This window comes from Lucilia cuprina, chromosome 2 (assembly GCF_022045245.1).
Source record: "Lucilia cuprina isolate Lc7/37 chromosome 2, ASM2204524v1, whole genome shotgun sequence".
Classification (NCBI taxonomy): domain Eukaryota; kingdom Metazoa; phylum Arthropoda; class Insecta; order Diptera; family Calliphoridae; genus Lucilia; species Lucilia cuprina.
This window is the reverse complement of record NC_060950.1, coordinates 41,710,798-41,736,947: the sequence shown is the minus strand read 5'-3', so window position 1 is coordinate 41,736,947 and position 26,150 is coordinate 41,710,798. Positions and strand designations below refer to the sequence as shown.

The 26,150-nt window shown below is 27.8% G+C and overlaps 1 protein-coding gene across 3 annotated transcripts in view; it reads left to right on the top strand.

Annotated features, from left to right (window-relative positions):
• Nucleotides 1-26,150, top strand: part of LOC111686859 (MOB kinase activator-like 3) — a 227,529-nt gene that overhangs the window by 75,289 nt on the left and 126,090 nt on the right. For 2 of the 3 annotated variants that reach the window (XM_046950478.1, XM_046950481.1), the window contains exon 3: nt 9,798-9,921. In XM_046950478.1, coding sequence (XP_046806434.1) covers nt 9,798-9,921 — 124 coding nt within the window. Of the gene's footprint in view, nt 1-9,797; nt 9,922-22,323; nt 22,394-22,472; nt 22,788-26,150 lie in introns of those variants that run through there. The other variant, XM_046950475.1, reaches the window with a different exon arrangement.

Below are 26,150 nucleotides of genomic sequence, written 5' to 3'. Positions count from 1 at the left end.
AAATTCTCTTTTTGGGCGGCCTTTCAAAATTTTTAAACGATAACGCTGTTTGTAAGTACATATTATATAAAAAGTTACATATATGTAGCGTGATATGTACTTGCATCCAATGTCATCACCATCAAAAAAATCAAATATTTTAATGAAATGTATTAAAGTGTTTTTTTTTTGTTTTTTTGTTTTTAGAGAGGCAGACGAAAAAAATCACCACTACACACACACTATTGGCATTTTTCAATGAAATTGCACTAAAAAAATATTTGCCTTTTTTCAATTTTGAAGATTTGATTACATTAATGTAAAATAGAAGTATATATAAACAAAATGTAGTCAATGAATGATAATTTCTTCACATAGAAATAACATTTCAAATGTACAACAAGTAAGAGTGTTATATTCGGCTATGCCGAATCTTATATACCCACCAACAAGCCTCGTTTGACTCGAATGAAACTTACTTATGTCGAATTTCATCTATATACTCGTATTTTCAGGCCAGTTATAGCCGTTTAAGTAATTTTCTGAAGGGAACCTTATATAAGGGGGTAATTTCAAGCATTTTTATATACTTTTTTGGGTCTATGACCAATATTTCGATGTGTTACAAACGGAATAATAAAATCAATAAAGCCCCCATCTTTTTTGATGGTGGGTATAAAAACTGTTTCATAATTATAGCGCACTCTTTGAAATAAGTTGAAACAATATTGAAAAATGTTAAATAATTTTGAAAAATTGCAACTTATTATTATGCTATCTATGCTTTTAAATGCTATTTAATTTGATATGTCAAAAATTAAGCAAATGTTTTTGGTGTTTTTGCTGAAATGCGCTTGTTCTAAGAACTAATCCGTTAATATTTAATATCTAATTACATCGAGTTCATAATAAATTTGTATACTAATTAAATAAAAATAGGAGTTTTGTTCGAGTTGACATTTTTTTGCATTTTCTGAAAATAAAATTTCCATTTACTGAAAATACAATTACCATTTAACAGAATTTTAAAAATATTTTTTTTTGTGCTATTTTAGTTAGCACATGTTTAAGCATCTTTTCTCTTGGCTAATTATCTTTTTTTAAGGATATGAAAATACTAGGATCACTAATTTTTGACCTTTTGTATAAAATATTACCATATTATTGGGCATATTTAAACATAGGCCAACTTGAAATATTAAAAACGGTCAACGCTATCCCGCGATTTAGAAACTTTGGATCTATCTAAGAAATATTCTCAAACAACATTAACCAAATTGTTATCAAATATTTATAAATAATATTAATATTGATTGATTAACAATTAATATCTTCAGAATTCAAAATAGCTGCAGGAGTTGATTGTGAAATGCTAAAAATAAATTTGAAAAAAAAAAATCCTAAATGTTCGCTGCACTTAGGCAACTCAATACCAACTGGGTAGGGATGCCAAACGGGAATTCCCGAAAATCCCGGGATTTTAAAATCCCGAAATTTAAGTGTTTTCCCGCTAAATTTAAACATTATAAAATATTAAATAAGAAAATTTTAATAGTTTTTGATTAAAATGTAAGCAGGATCATAAATTTTTAAATATTTCGGCTTATTTTAAAATCAAATTAAATTATTTATTGAGTAATTTTTTAGACTTAAGATGACTATACTAACTTACAAAATATGTTTTGAAATATTAAAAATATGTTTTGTAAGGGAGGTTGGGTCAAATAGGCCCGAAATTGTGCCGCTTTTTGTCGATATACAAGTACATTAAACATAATTATGAGCTACTCGGGGTAAACCCAATATACCCTCCCCACTAAAGTGTACACCACTTTAGTGGGGAGGGTATATTGGGTATAAAAAGTACAATAAAATGATACTTTTGGATATGGGTATATCAGAATCTTTACTGGCAGTCAACCTTTTACCCTCCCCACTAAAGTGGTGTAGGGTATAAAAAGAACAATAAATAGATACTATCAGATATGGGTATATCAGAATCTTACTGGCAGTCAACCTTTTAATAAGATGGCGAGTTGATAATTCTCTTATTTGGTTAAAATGACACGATATATAACTGGAAATAATATTGCTGATAGCTTGGCAAAAGCTGGAGCTACGCTGGGCTATCCTTGATATAGACCAGTTTTGTGGTCGTTCCCTAGCGGCCATTAAAAATCATATATCCGATGTTCAGCTCAAGACGGTTGGTCACATGGGTGGTGATCTAGAAAGCAATGTATTTAAATAACTATTTTATTATTTTTAGTACTTTGTATTAATTTGTTTTCCAAAAATTTCACAAAATACTTTTGGAAAAGCTTTCTGTATTAGTAAACACATACTTAATGTATTCATATTGTAATATGAAATAGAAAATGTTATTTTTGTCGGTAAATTATTAAGACTTTTCGAAAATTTATTTATTTTATTTATATTTTTCGGGATTTAGAAATCCCGAATCCCGGGATTTTTAAAAATAAGTCCCGATTGGCATCCCTACAACTGGGACCAAATGGGTCTTAAAATATAGGGGCATAAGTATTTTATCATCTCTAGATTCAATATTGATAAACATTTCATATAAGAATATATTATTGCCAAGTTTAATGCGCTATAATTTCGAATCAATAATTAAGGACTTATTTCATTAAATATTTTCTAGGGCAGTTAATTTTCTATTTTAAAATAAATTTCAATATTGTTTTAATAAACAGGACTATATGCTTTAATTTTTCGCAAAACAAAATTTCTTATCTTAATTTTTTTAATGGTATATAAAGATAAAATAATAAACAGAAAGTGCGTTACATTTGTGAGCAGTACCATATTTGTGTCGAATTTTATCCCTTTAGCTTTAGAATTCAATGAAATGTGATTGTATTTATGTGATTTTCGGAAGTGAATCCTCAATAGGAGCTATGATGAATAATGGGCATATCCGAAGAAATTTAGTAGAGTGATTAATTTATAAAAAAAACATGTTTTTGTCGACTTTTATGAAAAAAGCATTATTTGAAAATGAAATATGTGCGTTTAAGTGATTTTTGGAAGCGGGTCTTATATGGGATCTATGACCAATAATGGACCGATCCCAGCAGGGCTCGAATCACTAACCCCCTGTTTGTTAATTGAACGCCATAGACGATTGGACTATAACAAATCCAAATTGCCTTATTCTTTACTAGTAGTAACCTATTCAGCTAAATGAAATAATGTGGTTGATAGTGAACATCCATTACCCAGTAATGTATGCTGGGTAGTTTCGGGAATATATACTTTTGTATGGGGCTATGGGAAATATTAGATCAATTATTATGATTATTATACACTTCATCAAAAAATTCATCGAAATATCTTCTGTAGTTTCTGAGAAAACAAAATTTTTACTCATAACTTTAACATTGTGAACCAATTTTCTGATTTTCAATACCAACCTTACTTAGTTTTAACGTTTCACACAAACGGACATAGCTAAATTGACACGGAATGACAGACTTATATATAACCTCTATGACCACTAATGGTGGTGGAGGGTATAAAAGTCACAAAGAAAAATTTGAAAAAAGTGTTAAGTCTTAATAAAAAATATATATTTATATTTTAAAAACAACATACTTAATATTTTAATTAAATAAAATAAAACACATTTGTGTTATTTTTTAGTTCGTGTGTTAAATTTATGAGTTTGTTAATGAATAAACACGTTAAAGGAATTCAACTAAAAATAATTATTACTTTTATGTAATACAAGACACACTACATTACACTAAAATGAATATATAAGTGTACATAGAAGATATACATTAGAGTGCTCCAAGCTTTTATGAAGGAAAAAAATTTATCCTACAAGCCGTCCCCCCTAGAATTGTTCTATGGGTTTAAAAAAAAGTCGTGCAAAAAATTAGGTCAATAGGATTACGTTAACTGGTGCCGCAACGACTCTGAAGTTTGAAGATGCATTTATATTTTTTCAGTTTTCACAAAAGTTTTGTCATTAAACAATTTGTTTTGCATTTTATTGTATTAAACCTTTTAAACTAGTCGAAATTGTTTCTATTTTTAGGTAGATTATCACAAAACTTTAGAAATTTATTTATTAACAACCGATTTTTACAATAATAGTAAAAAAAATTGATTAACCCTTAAACGGCCTTGGGGTCAAAATGACACCGATGTTTTAAAAACATGCCAATTTGGACATATTTCAATAAAACCCGTTTGCAATCCCATTAATTCAGCTTAAAAAATTTAGGCATTAAACCTTTTTGAATATGGTGTCAATTTGAACCATAATACTTTTTGTAATCGATTTAAATTTGGTATTAAAAACTAAGATATCATAATCTATATTTGTGATATAATTTTCCAGTTTTATTTTAAAATATTTAATGCAAATAATATTTAAATACATTTTTTAGATTTCATTATTTTTATTTATATATATTATATTTTTTATAATACCCAATTGTTTTTTATCAATTTGCTGAATTAATGGGATTGTAAACGGGTTTTATTGAAATATGTCCAAATTGGCATGTTTTTAAAACATCGGGGTCATTTTGACCCAAGGCCGTTTAAGGGTTAATTATTTTTTTCACTATTGTTGTAAATATCGGTTGTTAATAAATAAATTTTTTAAGTTTTGTGATAATCTACCTAAAAATATAAAAAAAATTCGACTAGTTTCCATCAAAAATTGCAAATATTACAAAATTTGACCTTTGACCTTTAAAGTTTATGGGTTAATGGCGTCCAAATTGCTTGGAACTCTGGATTTTTATTTAGAAATATGTGGACTAATAAATTTACAAAAGGTTCCATTTAAAATACACAACAATATAATAAAAAGGATAATTTTGCAAAATATTACATAAAAATGTGTTTTTCTCGAAATCCGCTGAATTCAAATTGCAGGTACAGGCAAACTATAAGAGGTATTGACCTATTTTTTTACTGTTTTATTCCCTAATATGTTGTCCATAAATCCCTATGAGTTCTCCCAAAAATATTGAAATTTTTTTAACAAAGTATCAAAAAAACTAAAATTTGAATTTTGAAACGACCGTTAAAAATATCAAAATTTTTCGACCATAGCTGAGAACAGGTTTACGTTATTCTATAAGGACAAAAACTCATATTCAAGTAGCTACAGATGTATTTTAAGTAACACAATTGTTTTATTAAAATATTTTCAAAAATATGTTTATATTTTTATCACATTTCGAATTCAAGTGCTCTGAGACACGATAATGGCCTGGGGAATTTTTAATAACTTTTACATTTTTCAACCAATTTTTGAGTTTTTTATCTTTTTTTTAACGCTAATTCTGTGTACATTACGATTCTTTGACAATAAAATACAAAACAAATTATTTAATTACAAAACTTTTTTGAAAACTGAAAAAATGCATATTTTCCCCTTGTAAATGCATTTTCAAACTTCAGAGCCGTTGCGGCACAAGTTAACGTAGTCCTATTGACCTAAATTTTTCCAGGACATATTTTTATAACCCGTAGAACAATTTAAGGGGGGGACGGGCAAAATTCGAAACTTAGTTTTTTTGGAGCACTCTAATAAGTACGTGACGTGATGTGACAGAAATAGAAGTTGCTTATTTCTTTTTTGACAAAAATGTAAAAAACTGCGAGTTTCACCTGGCTATTTGGTTAAAACCTTTTTTATTGTAATTTGGAATATTTATTGATTATTTTTCAGTTTTTCGAACTAAAAAATTGTTCTCAGATTTTTTTGTATAAACCGTTATGTGTGACGTGACATGACGTGATGTGACAAAAATTTCCAATGATGAAATTTGCAATATTATTGAAAATTAATTAGTCTATAGATTTTTTTTGGACAGACATTGTGGAAAGTTTTTGGAATCGGAGAAATATTTCGACTATTTAATAACATTTTAGTTGAAAATAGCTCCTGTATAAGAATAATATAAGAATTTACATTAATTAACGTAAAACTTTTAAAAATGCTTATACATACATACACAAAAATCGTTCATCCTAATTTATTTAAAAATTGGTCCATGATTAGGCATAGCTTCCATACAAAGCCCACATTTGATATACTCATAAACTTAGATGTATAACTAAAAATCTTGATAATACAAACCCTAAAAAAAACTTCAAATGTACTGACACTTCTGATGATAATACAATAATCAGTCATAACGCCCATATAAAGACGATATCCGAAAATCACTTTTTTCCATACATTTCTTAAAAATATCATTTGTTGAATTTCTGTGCTATTTCTTTCACTTATCAACTAAAAAATCATAACTATCACCTAATTGAATAAATTGCATAAATATCACATATTTTTAAAAATTAATATTTCACAATTCGAAGGTTGCACTTGAGAAAATTTATGTAATGTGACGTGACAGACTTTGAAGATTTATAAAAAATAACCTCGCTTAGCATTATTTTTTTTTTCTTTTAAATTGAGTTCTCTATACTAAACTTGATTTAGATTCAATGTTTTGAATACTTTTGAATGCCAACTAAAAAGTTATCGGGATAAATCCTGTTTCAACGTGACATTTAAAAGTCTATGAAAGAATACCGAAAATTTGCCTTTTAAGGATCTTTATCTTTTTATATTTGTATGTTTTAAGATAACTATTATTTCAACAAATGTTTTCCGATAAAAGTTAATTTAAATATTAGCCTTTAAAATAATAAAAACTATAAAAAACAAATGCTACTAAAGGTAAAAAATATGCTTGAAATATTATTGTAACTCTTAATTCCGATTTCTCATCATAGTGGTTAAGCTTTGGGGTCTTTAATTTTATAAAATTTGAATCTTTTTCTATAACAATAGAAGTTGAAATTTTATTTTTGATGACTTTTAGGTTTTGAGCTACGGTGGACTTTTCGGTGGAAATGCCCATATGTAAAAAAATATTGTCTGCTATCTTTTCGAAATTGATTCGAGATTATTGCGGAAAAAGTAATTTATATTTTCTTACAGTATATCTGGCATATAAACTCTAAAATAATCTAAAAATTTCTGAAATGTAACAAACTAAACCCCAAAATTATTTTTGGCAATTTTTTGTATAACCTAAAAATTACGAAAATTTTTACACCTATTTCAAGAAAGAAAATAATCTGCCTAAACCCGCATAAAATTATTTTGCAGACCAAAAATACTATACAAAAATTTTAAAATCATTTAATTACAACTTGTTACTTATTTCCTAAATTGTAAATCTTTTTTTTTAGAATTTGCATACCCCTATAATACAATAAAAGTTGTTTTGCGGAAAAGAAATACACTAACAACAATTGTATTTATTTTTCCCAATTCGAAGAGATTGCATAAAAAATCTTTGAACATATTGTACTGAGATCAATTTTTTCAATCGCAGATAGGAAACTTAGGACCTTTTCAAAAATTTTTTTTTATTTTTCTCGTATTTATTTCACTGAAACGCATCATTTAGGTATTCCTCCTAAAAAGTATTCTACGGGGCACCCTAGGGTTGCCAGATTCCGATTCACAAAAAGCTGGACATTGGGTTGTAAAAAGCTGGACAAAACAAAAAAAAAAAAACTGGACATAAAAAAACTGAGAAAATTTTAATGTTGGTTTTGTATAAATAATTTCACAGTGATACACCAAAATATGTCATATCGCTACTCAACACTGCCTATATCTCTGGACTATATACTATTCGACATCCCATAACCAAAAATTCTATAAAATGTAATTTGTTAATAATTTTTGTTTTGACCATATTTCCGAATTTTTACAAAGTTTTCAGAATAACAAAAAACATTTTAATTTAGCTGTTATTTTGACATATAGCGATACTTTAGAAAAATATGCATCATCGCGGATTTGTTTACTAATATATTTAATAAATATTTTGAAAAATTACTCAATTGTTTACGCGCTTTAGCGCAATTTAAAAAACTCCGTGCAGGACTTTTTTGAAAACAGTTTTTATATTAAAAATAGTTCCCATTTAAGCACAGATTTGACGATTTCATTCGAAATATGAGTTAAGAAATTTTATGGGGTATATTTGACCAATTATAATAACGTGTAGCGAATGTAAGCATTGCATCCATAACTTCAGAACTATTTACCTGTGTAAAGGCAATCATTCACATTCGCAGAAGAACTGGCTAAAATTAAGAACTTAACAAGATAAAATAAAACCTAGTTTTCAGCTTTATCCATAAAATCTAAATAAAGAACTAAAAGTCGCGGTCCCAATGATACAGTTGAAGCCAAAGGTATCAAATATTTGCATGTATCGTGATTATTGATCGTCGTACGATTTTAAATGTTATTACAACTTTTGTATTTTGTTTTCATTTTCCTTAGCTATGTTACTTAAGAATATTAGTTAGATTTATACTAATAAATATATTTTGGTTTATCTCAGAATTTCGACTTATTATCACAGCATCTGTTTATACAGAATTTTAAGTAGGTCTAGAAATTGCATTTTTACTTTCAATTTTAAATTTAATTTTGTGGACTTAATTTACTCCCACCAAATTTCATAAAAATTGGAATGGTTTTTTCATATAAGTACCATAAGTGCTTTATAAGAAGTTCCTATAAAAATATTAACGGAAGGACGGACAAGATTTGTTCGCCCCTAAAGTGATTTTAAGCTCATCAGTGCACCAAAAGGTAGTAGTAATAATATTTAAAACAGAGACTTTATGTATTATTATTTCAAAATATTCAAATAATAATTAAATGAATTTATTGCATTCTTTACAATTTAATTATCTAAACTTACATTTTTTCGGTTAAGTCTGTCACATAAATACTAAAAACAAAAGTAAGTACAACATAAAAATTATTGCCAAGTTATTGTAGTATACTAAAAATTGTATATTTGGCTGGACAAATTAAATTTTAGCTTGAAACTGGACAAGCACCAAAAAAGCTGGACAATCCAGCCAAGTCCAGCCAGGCTGGCAACCCTAGGGCACCCTAATGTTGAAGTAAAGAAAAAACAAATGAAATTTAAAAAATTTCAGGAAACTTTTCATTTTTGGAACCTACATATCATTCCTAGGAAGTTCATATGCTCTAGAAAGTTGTTTAGGAACATTTTTGTATTTGATTGTGTTCATAAATTTTTAACGGTTTGCTACTTATGGACTTGAACAAGGAAAAAAATAAAAAAAATAATTTTGCGATTCTGATCATGAAGATATCGATTTTTTTACTTGATATGTTCACAATTTTGGTTGTTTCACTCAGAGGGTAAATCAAAATTGCGAATGGTTTGCAAGATATGAGCCTGAGATAATGATGAAATGAAATCGAGGCTCAAAATCTTTGCCCTAAAAAGGTGCATGACTTTGGACAAAACTTTTTATTTTTGGTATTTTATCATATAGTACGCAACACCAATACATAAAATTACGTAAAATTGTACAATGCTGCCTAGTTAAACAAAAAACTGCACAATTGTTTAAGTAGGTTTATTTTTTGTTTATGTATATCACAGTTTTATAAAGTGTGCTTTAACTATTGTGTGCATTAAGACCAAAATAAGAATTTTTTATGAATACAAGCGTTAAAATTCGGGTTTTTAAAATTTAGAAATTCCTTGGGATTTAATTTAATCCGGAAAATACTATGATTAGCGGGTATTGAAATTTTCCGTTTGGCATTCCTATTTCTTATACTTATGTCCATGTCTGTAATGGATCTTTTAGTATGATCTTTCTTATTTAAAATTTAAGCAGAAATCATCGATTACTGCACTATTTACATGGAATTCTAACACAAAAACTGTTTTCATTTCTTATTTCAGTTGTTGATTTCTTTAATCGCATTAATCTTATATACGGAACAGTTTCAGAATATTGTAATGAAAATACTTGCCCAACTATGTGCGGAGGATCGCGGTATGAATATTTATGGGCGGACGGCGAAAGGTGAGTACTTTCAGAAAATGTTTTATTGTACATCTCAATTTTAATGATGCTGAGAAGTAATTTAACCCATGCACTGTTAATTGATATTAACGAAAAAGTGTTTAGAATAAATTTAAAATTTTTGAATTTTTATTTAATTTTTTCACTATATAAAATTTTTAATAACAAATTTTTTTTCATATTCCATTTATTTATTCTATCTTAATTATACCCTTCACCTTCGTGAGAAGGGTATATATAAGTTTGTCATTCCGTTTGTAATTTTTATAATATAATTTTCGGACCCTTTAAAGTATATCGAGGGACTTTATATTTAATAGTCTATATCTGTCATTTTTATGAAAATAAGATTTTGATGGCAAAATATCCAGAAAACTATCACTGGTTTGGTGACATAAATTTCAAAAGAAAAACATATTTTTTGGCAATTTTTAAATTTCTCTATCTTAAAAAAAAGAAAAATTCTGAATGCAAAACTCTCTATCTTATCCAAAAATTGCTTCAAACTCTATTATTTTGGATACGTTTCTGTTGCAAAATAAGTGTTTTTACTAATTTGGACATGCTGAACACAAATCCGCAAAAATACTTGAAATCGGTTCAATATTTTTCGAGATATTGCGCATTATGATACAAATTTGATTAAATTTATTCCCGTGTTTAGCCATATAACATTGATTTTGGACCAAAACTTCATAATCTGTTGAGTTTTCAACAATTTGGTTCATATTCCTTCTTTAAAAATTTATATTTCTATGAAAAACTCTCTATCTGAAGGTTGTAAGAAAATTTTCATAGAAAAAAAGCTCTGTCTGATATAAATTTGTGAATAATTTTGCACATAATGCAAAATTTTAAATTCTTTTTATATAACGATTTAGATTAGGGTCGTAAAAATATATTGTAGATGAAAAAACTCAAAAATCTTCACGAACTTGCGAACTGTATGTTTGTTGAAATCAGTTTTTAGAGGACCCCAGATATCGGCGAGATCTGAATCTTCAATAATTCTGTTAGACATGCTTTCGGGAAGATCGTTATTTAAAATCAACAAAATCGGTCCATAAATAACGGAGATATGAGCAAAAATCCGAGACAACCTTGTGAGGTCGAATAATATACATAATTTTCGTTTGTTCAATTATTTTTTTAATTTTTTTTTTATTAATCGCAGTAGCGTTTAGTTTTTGTATTTTAAATTTTTCAGAAAAATTTTCATTACAATTTAAATTTTCTAAAGAAAGATTGAACATTAAAATTTTATTGAACATTTTTGAATTTGTGGATAGGAGAGAATATATTGTGATTCTGTGAAAAGCGAATTGTTATTACGGGAAGTTAGTGGATTAATTTAAGAGAAGAGGTGAGAATAAAGTGTTTTAATAATCAGTTTTGTGGGTAAGAAATCAATATATTTTATCAGGGTTTATTGCACATTACATACTAATAGAGACGATATAAGGAAGGAAGAATCTGGCAAAGGACGGGAAACCCGTTGAATTTCGATAATTAGTGAGAGATTTATACTGAGAAAATTATCTGTGTCAATATTGAATGATTATTTTCCAAATCTGTGTTCGAAAATTATAAAGTGTGGAACCCTCTTATTACCAATGTAATCGTGATATACAGAATTTATTCTTTCATAATCCGATGAACTGGTATACTAAAGCCGATGATACCTGAAAAACGTTTAAATTTTGAATTTTGATAACATTACTTTAAAGAATATCGTAAATTTGAACATCTTATGTATATTCTGATCCATTCCGTTAATTCCATAAATTAATTACAACGACAATTGCAGATTAAAAGTTTTACATATTCAATTTGGAAAGATTCCTAATTTTTTTGTTTAACTCTAATTTTGATTATATCATTGTTTAAATTGTTCATATTAACTTTTCATTTTTAAATTCTAAATTTATAATATTTATTTTCATTTGGTTGTTATAATTGAAGTAAAAGTATACATTCAAAATTTAAATTCAATAGGAACAAATCATGTGCATCCCAACACACATTTTATTAATATATAAAATTTTTAAAAAAATTTAACAATTATCATTTTAAACTCAACAAAGAAGTCTCGTGAAATCAGGCCTGAAATCTACGATTCTGTGAGTGAGTTAAAATTTGTAAAATATATATTAATTTATTACACTACATTTGCAAAAAAATTTGACAACTACACATCAACAAATATTAAAACTAAAAAGAAAAAGGAAAAAAAATTATATAAATATAAAATACATACGAACATATATAGTTCCCTTTTTCAAATATAGCAACAAAATGTATTATTAAATTTATCTAATTTTTTTATAATTTTTCAATCAGTTTTTTTTGTCAATTAATCATTTCCACTTAAACTATTCACAAATTTTTTTTCTTGCAATTTGAATTAATTTAATTATGTTAAATATTGAAAATACTAATAATTTGAATCATCATAATTATCGTTGAAGAATAAATTATTTAATATGTCGAACTAAATATCCATATTATTCAATAAAATGTTAAAGTAAAGTAGGTAATGAATGTAGGGGCTATTAGGAAATTCATTAATAATAGCATGGTAGGGAGGGTAACTGGGATCGAAAGGACACCATCACCTAGTCTTTTCGAATAGGTAAACTTCATCATCATCATTGTTTTGTTTTTTATTATGTATTGAAATTTGATTAGAAAAAGCTACCTGTATTTTAAAACATATGTTCGAACCGTAGTCTACTTTTGTGGAAACAAGGACCAACCCCATTATACCCTGAGCACGGCCGGAACGAAGGTAGCACCGTTTCCAAAAGGGTGGAGCCTATATGGTAGTTCGTCACAAGCTCTGAAAATTTCATCATAAATTGAAAACAAAATACATAATCATACGGTAAATTTTGTTATTGTACTGTTGTTTAATAGAGGTCTGCACAAAGTTATTTGTATATGCGTAGTACACACGCACTTGATCAGCAAATACTCTTATTCGCAGTGTCGCTTAAAAAGAGCACTCTTTTTTTGAGTACAACAAAATCATCGAGTAACTATTTGTTTTACTTAACTATGTTTGGCGCTTGCAAATACATGTACTCTTTTCTCTCTTATTCGAAAATACTGAACACTTCATACCGAGTACACGTTGCGAGGACAAAACTGAACATTGTACATACATCTACAACGTTCAGTCTTACAAAGAAAAATAACAGTTGTGCTGAATTTGAATAAGTTTTATTAGGGATGCTAAATGTAAATGGTTTTTATAATTCACGGTATTTTTTAATATTAAAAAATAAAAATCTCCCAAAAAATGTTCATTATTATAAAATAGCTAAAATATTCATTATTGTTTCCTTATACAAATATGTTTTTTTTAAAGAAATTTATATATACATATGTATATAAAATACTCATATTTTAATTCTGTAAATGTTTTACTTTTTGTAATATAAAAAAATCGCAGTTTTTTAACAAAATGTTTAGGAATTATCAAGAAATGTGGGCAAGCGATATGACAAATTATTTAATGATGTTAAGGTAGAACTTAACGATATTAAACAAAATGGGTATGGTGTCACTACAGATATGTGGACTGATAATTTTATAAAACCCTCATATTTGGCTGTGACTATTCACTACGTCAAGGAAGGAGAATTAAAAAATAGACTCCTTGCTATGAAATCTATGGGAATGGAAAAATCCACAGGTAATTTATAAGCTCCTTCTAAACAACAATTAAAATTTTAAGAATTTTCATGATAATATTTTTCCTACAGTAAATTTGAAATATATTGAAAGTATCCTCAAAATAGATTTTCATTAAATTTATTGTTTTATAGTAACTGTTGAAATCAAAGAGTGCAACAATACATTTTAAGGTCTTAATATATTTTTTTTAGGTGAAAATATTAAACTAAAAGTTATGAAAACTTTAGCTGATTTTAATTGCGAATTGAATGATAAAGCAATAATTGTTACGGATAGAGGTTCTAATATGATTGCAGCATTTCGCTCGTGCAACCACATTTTTTGCATCAATCATTTATTAAACAACACTATTGAGAAGTCTCCACTGATTTATTTGCTTAAATCAGTGGAGAATAATTGGGCTAATATAACATCCATCCTGCAGGAAAAGAATGAAATGCAGAGAATTAATAATATATATTTGAATTCTCTTAGTTAACATGGTCATAAAAGTATTATGTAGATTTGAAGAAACTTCAAAAAAATTGAAGGAAGAAAATTATTGCACTTTACAATGGGTATATATTTATATTTATCGGCTTAAAAAAATTTGTGTTGCCAACAATGATGATCCGGATATAATAAAGATATTAAAAGAAAAGTTAATTTATCACATAAATGTATAGTACTTAAATATATAAGTATATACCATAAAATTGCAATTTTTCTTTTTCCACCGACAAATAAATTACTACAGTTTCCAGAAAGTGAGAAATATATTTTCAAATCAGAGTGCAAAAACTTAATGAGGAGCTTCGTTGAGAATTTAGGTGTAAATAATGATATACCTTCTACATCCAAAATGTCATCGTTCAATTCAGAACTTCTTCATGACAGTCCAGCACCATTAAACTCCGAAGACAAAATTGAATAAGTATGAAATTTGCCTTTATGAAACTGTAGATGTGGAATTCTCATAAAGCGGAATTTCCTTACTTATATAAAGTTAGCTGCAAATTACTGCATTACTCCAGCTAGCAGTGCAGCTTCAGAAAGGACATTTTCAATGACCCGAAATTTAGAAAAGAACACTTATTGGAACTAATTCTGTTTCCGTAAATCAAATAATGTTTCTCCACTCAAATTTTAAACAAACAGATATTTTTGAAATATAATAATACTTATTTTAAAGCATATTTTTGTATACGTTATTTTTTTCTGAGAGTACAAGTAAAGGCCTATATTTTAGTAGGTTTATGCAAAAGGATAAAATACGGTCTTCTAATTATAATAAACATTTTAAAACATTTCCAAATAAGTAATAAGAAAGCTAAAAGAAAATTAACTTCATAAACTTAAGTAACATTTATCACTTATATGACAATCCTTGTTCTTTAAACATCGATATGGAAGATATTCGTTACAAATAAGTTTGCTAATGATTCCCTCTCAGATTTTAAGCAGTTTACCGACTGCTATTTTTAAAACTGCGATTTCCATTCTTTGCTTAAAATTTGCTTAAATCGCAAAGAGGTTTCCTTTAAATGATATAAATCTAAAACTAAAAATTAAATGAAGCAAATTTCGTGATCCTGTTTCCTTGTAAAAGGACTTCAAAATTTTAGAGGAGCACATTTTAAATAAAATTTTATAAATACTTCTGCTTACCCTACTATGCCAAATTTGATGTCAAAAGAACAAAAAGAGTTGTAAAATATTTTGTGTTATTTTTATTTTTTCTGTCAGGATCAAAAGATTTCAAAAATGCCCTTCAAAGGTTATTGAAAATAATTTTCTTCTATTTACAACAAGTAGTTAATGCATTTATTTTAAATATAAATAATATTGAAAATCATCACAAAACCAGCATCTTATTATATGCTGGTGGTACAACGTGAAGTGTACATAGTAATTGTAGTACTTTTTCTTTATTATACTTATTTATAGAAACTCGTTTATTGCGGCTACATATTTGTTGTTATTCGACAACAGTGTTGCCACAACAAAATTTCTTTTCTAACCAAAATTCGAATAAAAAATAACCAAATTAAGAAAAAAGTAAACAAAATTATTTTTATTCCTTTTATGTTTTTACATTTGTACATTAAAATAACAAATTCATTTTCTGAAGTGGAACTATTTTAAATTTCGTCGTTAAACTGGTATTATGAAGACAGTTATGAGCGTTAAAGTAATTTTCTGTACGGGATCTTATATGAGGCGTATGATCAATTATGGACCAATTCTCATAAAATCTGACAGAGATATTTTAGTTCCTTTAAACCTTGATTATGTTGTTGCTATATTGCAATACATTATGAGCTTTAAAGTCATTTTCAGAGGAGACTTTTTATGAGGGATAGAGTCAATTATATACCGATCCCCATAAATTTTGACAAATACATTTCCAATAAAACTTATCTCTATAGATGCTTTTTAAGCAATATAGTAATTTTCTGAATAGGGCATAATATGGGGGCTAGGTCAATTAAATATATTTTGGCAAAATATTTCAGTTTTCTATCTTGTTTCTTTTCGACTCTATCGTGTTTTCAACAAAAAATATATGTCTCTTCGCAGATTCGTGAACAAATGCAATTAATATTTATTTTAAAAAATAACTGAGTTTTTAACGCTTTTTAGCGCAATTTAAAAATACTCCACATATGACTTTTTGGAAAACAATTTTAAATTATAAAATTCTTCCCATTTTACAGATTTGGAGATTTCGTTCGAAATTTGGGTTTAAATTATAATACCATGTAGCGGATGTTAGCATTACATTCATAACTTCAGCAATATTTCTAAACGTAATCTATCCAAATTATCCGACAAATTGACCAAAATGTAGAATTTAAGACGGTAAAATAAATACTAGTATAAAACATCATCTAGAAAATGTAAATAAAGAACTAAAAGTCATGGTGAGATAATAGAAGTCAAAGGTCATGAGTATCACATCACATATATCACATATATTTACATAATTGATTTAAAACTAGAGATAAAAGAAGTTTTTTTTTAATTTTATTTTTGGAATAAAAGCAAACAGCATTTAGTTTAATTGTTTTCAAAATAACCAAAACGAAAAAATAATTCACATGTACACATGCAAAATAAAAATAACCAATTTTGGTTAATAATAACCAAAGTGGCAACACTGTTCGACAAACGACAACACTCTTCTCTTCACTATTTGCGCTCTGAGAGAAAGTACATGTTTTTGCTATATTCGACGTCAAGTTTACACGTGCAGTATAAAAGTTATTCGATGCAGACCTCTATTGTTTAAAAACAAGGCAGAGCGTGAGCAGCAGAGCAAGAGTAGCAGAGCTAGAGCAGCACTAGTGTGTAGTTATTGGGTAGAAACATGAAATTATATATGTGGAGCCTGGCTTAAGTTAGAAGCCATAAAATGGAACTTTTTGGTACTTTTTCGTTTTTCAAAAGGTACTTTTTGAGTTTCTATTCCAGAAACATAAAATTAAGAGTCGGAATTAAACGAGAACCGTACAAAGTGAACTTTTTGGAATTTTTTTTTGTTTTTTTAAAAGGTACTTTTTGATTTTTCTATAATATTGAACCTAGAAATACACATAAAATAGAACTTTTTGGTACTTTTTCCTTTTTCAAAATGTACTTTTTGAGTTTCTATTCCAGAAACATGAAATTAAGTATGTAGAGTCAGAAGTAGGTGAGAACCGGAAAAAGTGAACTTTTTGGTACTTTTTCGTTTTTTAAAAGGTACTTTTTGAGTATTCCATAATAATAAACTTAGAAACATGAAATTATGTATGTAGAGCCCGGATTAGACGAGAACAAATCAATGGGAATTTTTTGGTACTTTTTCGTTAAGGTATTGCAAATATTTATTTTGATGATTTTTTTGAGAAAAAAATCATATGTTGCCACAAGGAGTATAATCCTTTTTAAGAAAACTACCGTTATCAACAATGATTCTTATTTTTTAATTTCTATTAAAAAACTCAAGATATAATTATGTTCTGATTTCTATTTTTCGCTCAGTAAATAATAGTTTTACGTGATTTTTATATTTTGTTCACAAAATAACAGTTATTTTTAGATTTTTTTAGTCCAAGGTATATATATTATTTCAATATGACTGTATTTTTATACCCTACACCACTTTAACGAGGAGGGTCTATTGGGGATTTGTGCTAATGTTTGTAACGCACAATAATATTGGTCCTACACCTTTAAGTATACCGATCGGTTCAGAATCAGAATCCGTCTGTCCGTCCATATAAACAATTGTAATCAGAACATAATTCAATGAAATTTGCTACATGGTCTTCTATTGTCCCAGGGACGAAGCCTATTGAAAATGGTTAACATCGGTCCATTATTTTACCTAGCCCCCTTACAACTGAACCGGTAAAATAGGGCTTTTAAGTTCATAACTATGTTTAAAAAATGTAACTTAAAGGTCCACAATTTTATTCAGCAATAAATGACTTATGTATATCTGAGGCAAGGTACAATTCAACTTAAATGCTTTATTATGAAAACTAATTCATATTTTATGTTTGTAGTCAGTAACTCAAAATAACTTTTAACTAGTTTTCTTTTCGAATCAAAAAATTTGCTACAAATGGCTTCGATTTGTTGTTGCATTTTTGCATATTATGCTTTAAATTGCATATATTTTGCATACTTCCAACATTTTTATAGCATAGTTTTGGTTTCTCTGTATTTCATATTATTACAACAAATTTCGTATTTACGTATTTACAAATTTTTTTAATAAATATCAACAAATTTCGATTTAACAGAATCAGAATTCGATCGACTCAGAATCAGAATCCGTCTGTCCGTCCATATGAACAATTGTAATCAGAACATTACATTATATTTTGGTTAATTATTATAATTTTGCTAAAGCGATGTTATAGCACATAAAGCAATCCTTAATAACCTGTATATTTATTGTCAAAAACTTTAGATCTGAATATCTATTAATATGTACCTTTACAAAAAAATATTTTTTGGTGCTGTTTTTTACATTTTTAGCGCATATTTTCCCATTTTATGGTGCATATTATAAGCGCATATTTTAAATTGTTTAGTAGGTGAAAATCCTTGCCCTGTATGTAACATATTATTAAAATTTATTAATTATTATTGAAGCAAAAATAGTTTTCCTCAAAAATAAAACTTATTGTTAAGTTTTTTTGTTCAAAAATAAAACTTATTTCTTTATTTTTATTTTTTTATTTTTTTTTCATCAAAAAAATTTTATTTCTTCAGAAATAAAATTAATATGTATATATATCCTTACAAATATAAATTAAATTTTAATTAAAAGGTTATTATAATATTATAAAGAATATTAATAAATATATAATAAACTTAAAGTGAATTTCAAAGGAGGTATAAAAATCTTGATTATGTATCGATCTGTTCGAAATTCTTTATTACGATTAACTCACTTATTGGATTAACACAGTACTATATTATAATATATCAAAATAATATGAACGTTATAGTGATTTTCGAAAGAGTACTTTTTATAGAACTTAGGTTATTTATGTACCAAACTCTTCGTTAAACTTTTTCAACTTTTCAAATAAGACCTAATTTTGCCTAAACTAAACCTTATATGGGATGCACATATTCCATAGCTATTCGTTTCAGATAATGAAGAGTTAAAAGGCATACTTGCTCTTCTTTAAAAATGTCTTAAGAAAACCTTGAAAATTAAATGATATACATATTATTAAAATTCCTCTAAACATTTTATATAAGATACATTTATTTAGTTATTAAATTATGCAATTTTTCTTCAATATATTTTACAATATATTTTATTTCAATTCTTAAATAATACATTAATGAGCTATTAACTTCTTACTTGCTAAAATGTATACTTTATTTCCTAAAAAATAATTCTTATTCTAATGCATGGGGATACACAAATTAACAATATGTTACATATGAGAGATGCCAAGCAAATTATTGCAAGTTCGCCAATTTTTATCCATCACCAATTCAGATGAATATTTAAGTTCTTCATGCAAAATTTTAAGAATTTAGTTCTATTAAGGAGTGAGATCGAAAAATTCTTAACACACGTTTTTCATTACATTTTTCAACCAAAGTATTATTTGATTTTTTTTTTGATCAAGTTACCTTTGAAAAACATGTCAGTTATTTTGTGTAATGTCAATTATATTAATTTTTTGTTAATCTGATTAAAATGAGTGACCAGAAAAAAGTGCGTACTGAAATTATTAAATATTTTCAACTAAACCCAACTTGGTCTTACAAAAAGTTGGCCAAGCATACAAAGGTCTGCCGTCAAACTGTTTCCAATGTTATTAAGCAGTACCGGGAGAACTTATCAGTTGATAGAAAACCTGGTTCAGGTAGAAGGAATGGTCCACATGATGTTTCTAAAGCCAAAAAAATAGAACGCATTTTCAAAAGAGCTCCCAACACATCCGGTAGGAAAGCAGCTCGGTTAGCTCAGTGCTCGGACTATTTGGTACGAAAAGTTAATGCTAATGCAGGTTTAAAAACATACAAGGCTCAAAAAGTTCCTGACAGGAACGCTGCTAAAAATTTAGAGGCCAAAAACAGAGCACGGAAATTGAAGTCAAGTTTTATAAAAAAATATTCTTGCTGCATAATGGATGACGAAACGTATGTTCTGGCAGATTTTTCGCAACTTCCAGGTCAAAAGTTTTATGTTGCTGATGCTCGAGGGAATGTTGAAGAAAAGTTTAGGACCCAAAAGCAGACAAAATTTCCCAGAAAGTTCTTGGTATGGCAAGCAATATGCAGTTGCGGCAAATAAGCCAATCATTTGTTACAACGGGCTCTATAAATACCGAAATTTACATCAAGGAATGTTTACAAAAAAGGCTGCTTCCATTCATAAGACTTCATAATGTGTCCACTTATTTTTGGCCTGACTTGGCATCCTGTCACTATGGTAAACAAGCCCTTGAGTGGTACAAGAACAATAATGTGGTATTTGTACCAAGAGAGGCAAATCCTCCAAACTGCCCGGAGCTAAGGCCAGTGGAGAGATATTGGGCTCTTGTTAAAAGAGAATTGAAGAGTACAAAAAAGGTGTCCAAAAGTGTGGTAGATTTTAAACGGAGATGGACTACATGTTCGAGCAAAGTGACAGAAAGCACTATAAAAACGTTAATGGAAGGGTTTCCGAAAAGGGTTCAAAATTTCATCACTAGTGATTAAAACTATAAAAATATTTTTTTTTTGTAAATTGTAATAATAATTTGAATCAAATAAAAAAAATAAAGCTGTAAGTTTAGTGGTTTCTTTTTTATAAACATATATGTATGTTAAGAATTTTTCGATCTCACTCCTTAGTTCCAAGACAAACGAATTTTTGTATATAATCCGTATATATGATATATACGGATTTTATTTTCCAGTGTACACAGAAAAAAATATCGTAATTAATATTAACGAAAAATGTTAGTTAACATTTAACGAAAAAAGTTAAATCTACAGGTCTTTTATTCAAATCTACAGAAATTTTATTCATATAAACGAATCCGTTGATTTGAATAAATATCTTTTATATTTACATCAAAAATTTTGTTAAATCAACAGAAATTTAGTTAATACAGTGGTAAAATAATAAAATCGCAATTATTCAAATCTACATCTAAAATAGTTAATTTTACTCCCTTGAAGGTGGTTAATATGAAAAATATATCGTTGATATGAATAAAATTTTGAACACAATTTTCTCATTTCTTGCAATAAAACAGAATAAATAAAATAAAATACAAAGAAGAAGATATAATAAAATAGGGCTGCAGCTTTAATTTTAAAATTTTTTTTTTATTCAAATTGAATAAAGACACGTAGAACTGAAGAAATTTCTAGTTTAAATAAATTTTTTAAAATAAGATTAAAATTGAGAAAATTTTGTGGAACAAAATAAACATATAAATATTGTGCTTATATAAATAATAATTTTATATATTTGTTACCCTACACCACTTTAGTGGGTAGATCGGCTTAGAATCATTTTCTGAGTCGATTAAGCTATGTCCGTTTGTCCGTCCGTCTGGCTGGCTGTCCATGTAAACTTTGTGCGCAAGGTACAGGCAGCAATTTTCAAGATAATTGGATGAAATTTGGCACACACGCTTCTCTTGGCCCAAGGAAGAAGCCTTGGAAAAAAAATGGTTAAAATCGGTCCGTTATTTCGACTAGCCCCCATACAACCGTACCCCCCAAATAGGCCCTTTTGGCTTATAATTAATTTAAATGATCTATTATGTTAACAAAAGTCGACAAAACTTAGTTTTATAGAACTTTAAATGACACTACCGATTTTTGTAATGATCGGGCTTCATTTGACCCTATCCCCCATACAAACTCCCTTCAGAAAATGATTTAAAGGTCAAAATTTACTTACAAACATCCCCATTTTTGACATACATATGTCCGACTATACATTCATCCTTGTTTAATATGAAGTGTTTTATATATAAATGTAAATTACATGCGAAATGTACTTCTGACATATTAAATAAATTGTCATAGTTTAAAAAATTGGTAAGTTATTCATTAAATCTCAACAAAAAATATATACATTTATTGTCGTAGTCTATTTGTTTATTCCATGTAGACGTGGATTTTCTTCAATTATATCAAAAAGCAAAGTGTTTTCATGACAATATCAAAACTTTCTGCTTAAAAAATTACTCCTGTTTTCAGATCGCATAAAGGACCAATCTTGCAAACATTTATTACTAAATATGAAACAAAATGAACAACATAAGTGAGAGTAAGTTTTTAAATATTTTATCCAACAATATCTTTAAACATAATTTTACTACTATTTGTTTTGGTATTTTTTTGCATAGTCTTTTGGTGCCATCAACAAAAGCGTAATGTATCTAATGGGAAAAAATATACACTACATTTACCATACGAGAATCACATCAAAGCTTTTTATTGATGAAAAATTGATGAAAAAATATCAAACAAGCCTAAAAATTTAGCCAATATTCAATATTAGAACCAAAAGAAATCAAGGGTGTGAAGTTAAATTCGTCGGCCAAATACGTCCCACAACACATTTGTCAAATACGTTCCACATACTGTAAAATTCGTTTTTAAATTAATTTAATTAACTTTTTAATAAAACAAACTCCAAATAAAATGTTTTTTTTTGAAAAAAAGTAAAAATATTTAAAAACATATTCCGAAAATAAATATGTAAAATAAAAATTAATTGAAATAATTGTATACTTAGGTACTCATCAAAAATGGTGGTTAAATATAAAATTTTCAAATGAAAAAAATCGACACTTTGAGAAGACCTAAATTGGGGTACAGGCATAGTTGAAGTAGCCCAGGACTAGTTCTTTCCAAAAATATATAGTTTATATGCAATTCCAGCTCTGGATAATTTTTACGAATTTTTGAAAAAAACATAAAATTTTACAAAAAATCAGGAATTTTCAAGTGGCTCCAACGGGTGTTTGGAGAAGACATGAATCGGGGTAGCGGCAGAGTGGAAGTAGCCCAAGACTAGTTCTTTCCAAAAATATATAGTTTATATGCAAATCCAGCTCTGGATAATTTTTACCATTTTTTGAAAAACATAAAATTTTGCAAAAAAATAGGAATTTTTAAGTGGCTCCAACGGGTATTTAGAGAAGACATGAATCGGGGTACCGGAAGAGTAGGTCTTTCCAAAAATATATAGTTTATATGCAATTCCAGCTCTGGATAATTTTTACGAATTTTTGAAAAAGCATAAAATTTTACCAAAAAATCAGAAATTTTCAAGTGGCTCCAGCGAGTATTTGGAGAAGAAATAAATCGGGGTGCCAGTAGAGCGAAAGTAAAACAGGACCTGTTCTTTCCAAAAATATATAGCTTAAATGAAATTCCAGGTCTGGGTAAATTTTACGTTTTTTTTAATTAAGTTTTACAAAAATTGGAGTAATTTAAATATGTGCATAGCTAAATTCTTTTCTTGTGAAAGATTTACAATTCCAGGCAGTAAAAAACTGTAAAAACCTTACATTTACTAATACAAAAAATGTAATTTAAAAAACTATACAATGGTCATTTGGAGTGTGCTTGGATTGCCGAAAAATGTCAAATTTCCTCAACAAATTGCTTTTTCGGCTTTTTTAGATTTATTGTGAAATATTTAGTTTTTTAATACATTTTCCAATATTCACAACAAATTTTACTTTTGCTACTTTTTCTAGAGCATTTGTGAAACCTTTAAATTTTAAAAATGTTTTTATTTTTAGGAAATTCAACTGACTTTCTAGATAAAGTCTCTAAGATAATTAAAAATCAAAGATTTCACAAATTTTTAGAATTAATTTAGAGTTTTTGAGATTCATTTTCCAATTATCACAACAAATTGCAAAATATTACCTGTGAATGGTTATCGTGAAAGTTCAGTGCACTCTAACGTTCAAGTAGAGTCGAAGCGACTCCGTTTTAACTTTATTATTACCTGCAAAATTATGTCCTTCAAGAATTTATATAAATCTTATATAAAAAACGCGATCCTAACAACAAATTTACAAAAAAGACCCAAAACGAATTGACACAGATGCAAAAAATTTTAATTTGTTAAAATTTACACAATATTTTGCTACCTGTATCACTCTCATCATAAATTCCAAAAAATTATGAATTATGATATAAATTAATTCACCGTATTTATTATTGGTTTAATCAATTTAATTTTTTTGTTTGATTGTCGATATATGAACAATTATCAAATTTTTTTAATTGTCTTTTTTCCACCCCTTGGATCCGTGCCTGAAATAAAATGTAGCTAGAGTCGCTCTATAAATATTTAATTCCTTGAAACTATAATTTTTTAATTGCATTCCCATATAAATCATGCTCGCAGAATTCAGATATTAATAGTTTTTTTCTTAAATTTTACTATAGACAACAAGTTAAAACATTACTGAAATGAAAATTTTTTTTATTTTTTTAAATAAATCTTATGCGCTAAATTTGAATTATTTTTACAATTATGTGCAATTTTTTTCAAATATTACACATATACATAAATACTACAATTTTACGGATTTTTTTAAATAATTAAGTGAAACCCGCTATAACTTTTGCTCCCCTCGATCAAAATGATTAACGATATCGGATTCATCACGTATTAAGGTCTGTTTATATTCATACAAAATATTTTGAATGTGCCATCAAAAGAAATTTTCTATTTTTTTATCTCTAAAATTAAAAATGTTTGCCAATTGCTCATATATGGCCTCATAATAGTTAGGAAAACGAATTTCTTCTCCTAGGTAACTTCTAAGTCATACATATTGACATCGGTTGACAGATTCGTCCTATTTGTCACTTAAACAGAAATATATATACTAACAATTTTATGGTAGTAAACGGGTAAAGGAGTGAACACTTTAAAATCAAATGCTAGTCAAATGTTCTACTCACTGCTCCTGTGCTTAAATTTTCTTTTGTTCTTCAAATAATGGTTTTACCATTCACCTTCAAATTTATTTTGTTACCTTATTTGTAAAACACAATTGTTTCACGCAATCGGTTAAAATATGAAAACTAAGTAAAAATCTAAAATAAAGTACATACTTCTATACTAGATTATCAGAAAGTCACTACTAAAGTACCTCAAAGTAATGTAGACGATAAGTACTAGTCACTGAAAAGTAACTGGTTATATAAGTACAACCCTTTAACTAGTTTTTAAAGGGTATCTCCAAATACCCGTTGGATCGATTTGAAAATTTCTGAATTTTTTTTGCAAAATTTTGTGTTTTTTCAAAAATCCGTAAAAATTATCCAGAGCTGGAATTGCATATAAACTATTTGTTTTTGGAAAGAACTAGTCCTTGGCTACTTCCACTCTTCCGGTACCCCGATTCATGTATTCTCCAAATACCCGTTGGAGACACTTAAAAATTTCTGAGTTTTTGGCAAAATTTTTTGTTTTTTCAAAAAATCTTAAAAATTATCCAGAGCTGGAATTGCATATAAACTATATTTTTTTGGAAAGAACTAGTCCTGGGCTACTTCCACTCTTCCGGTACCCCGATTCATGTCTTCTCCAAATACCCGTTGGAGACACTTGAAAATTTCTGATTTATTGGCAAAATTTTATGTTTTTTTTAAAAATTCGTAAAAATTATTCAGAGCTGGAATTGCATATAAACTGTATATTTTTGGAAAGACCTAGTCCTGGGCTACTTCCACTCTTCCGGTACCCCGATTCATGTCTTCTTCAAATACCCGTTGGAGCCACTTAAAAATTTCTGAGTTTTTGGCAAAATTTTGTGTTTTTTCAAAAAATCGTAAAAATTATCCAGAGCTGGAATTGCATATAAACTATATATATTTGGAAAGAACTAGTCTTGGGCTAATTCCACTCTGTCGGTACCCTGATTCATGTCTTCTGCAAACACCCGTTGGAGCCACTTGAAAATTCCTGATTTTTTGTAAAATTTTATGTTTTTTCAAAATTTTTTTACTTATTTTATTTTCAATAACATTTTCTATTAATATTAATGACA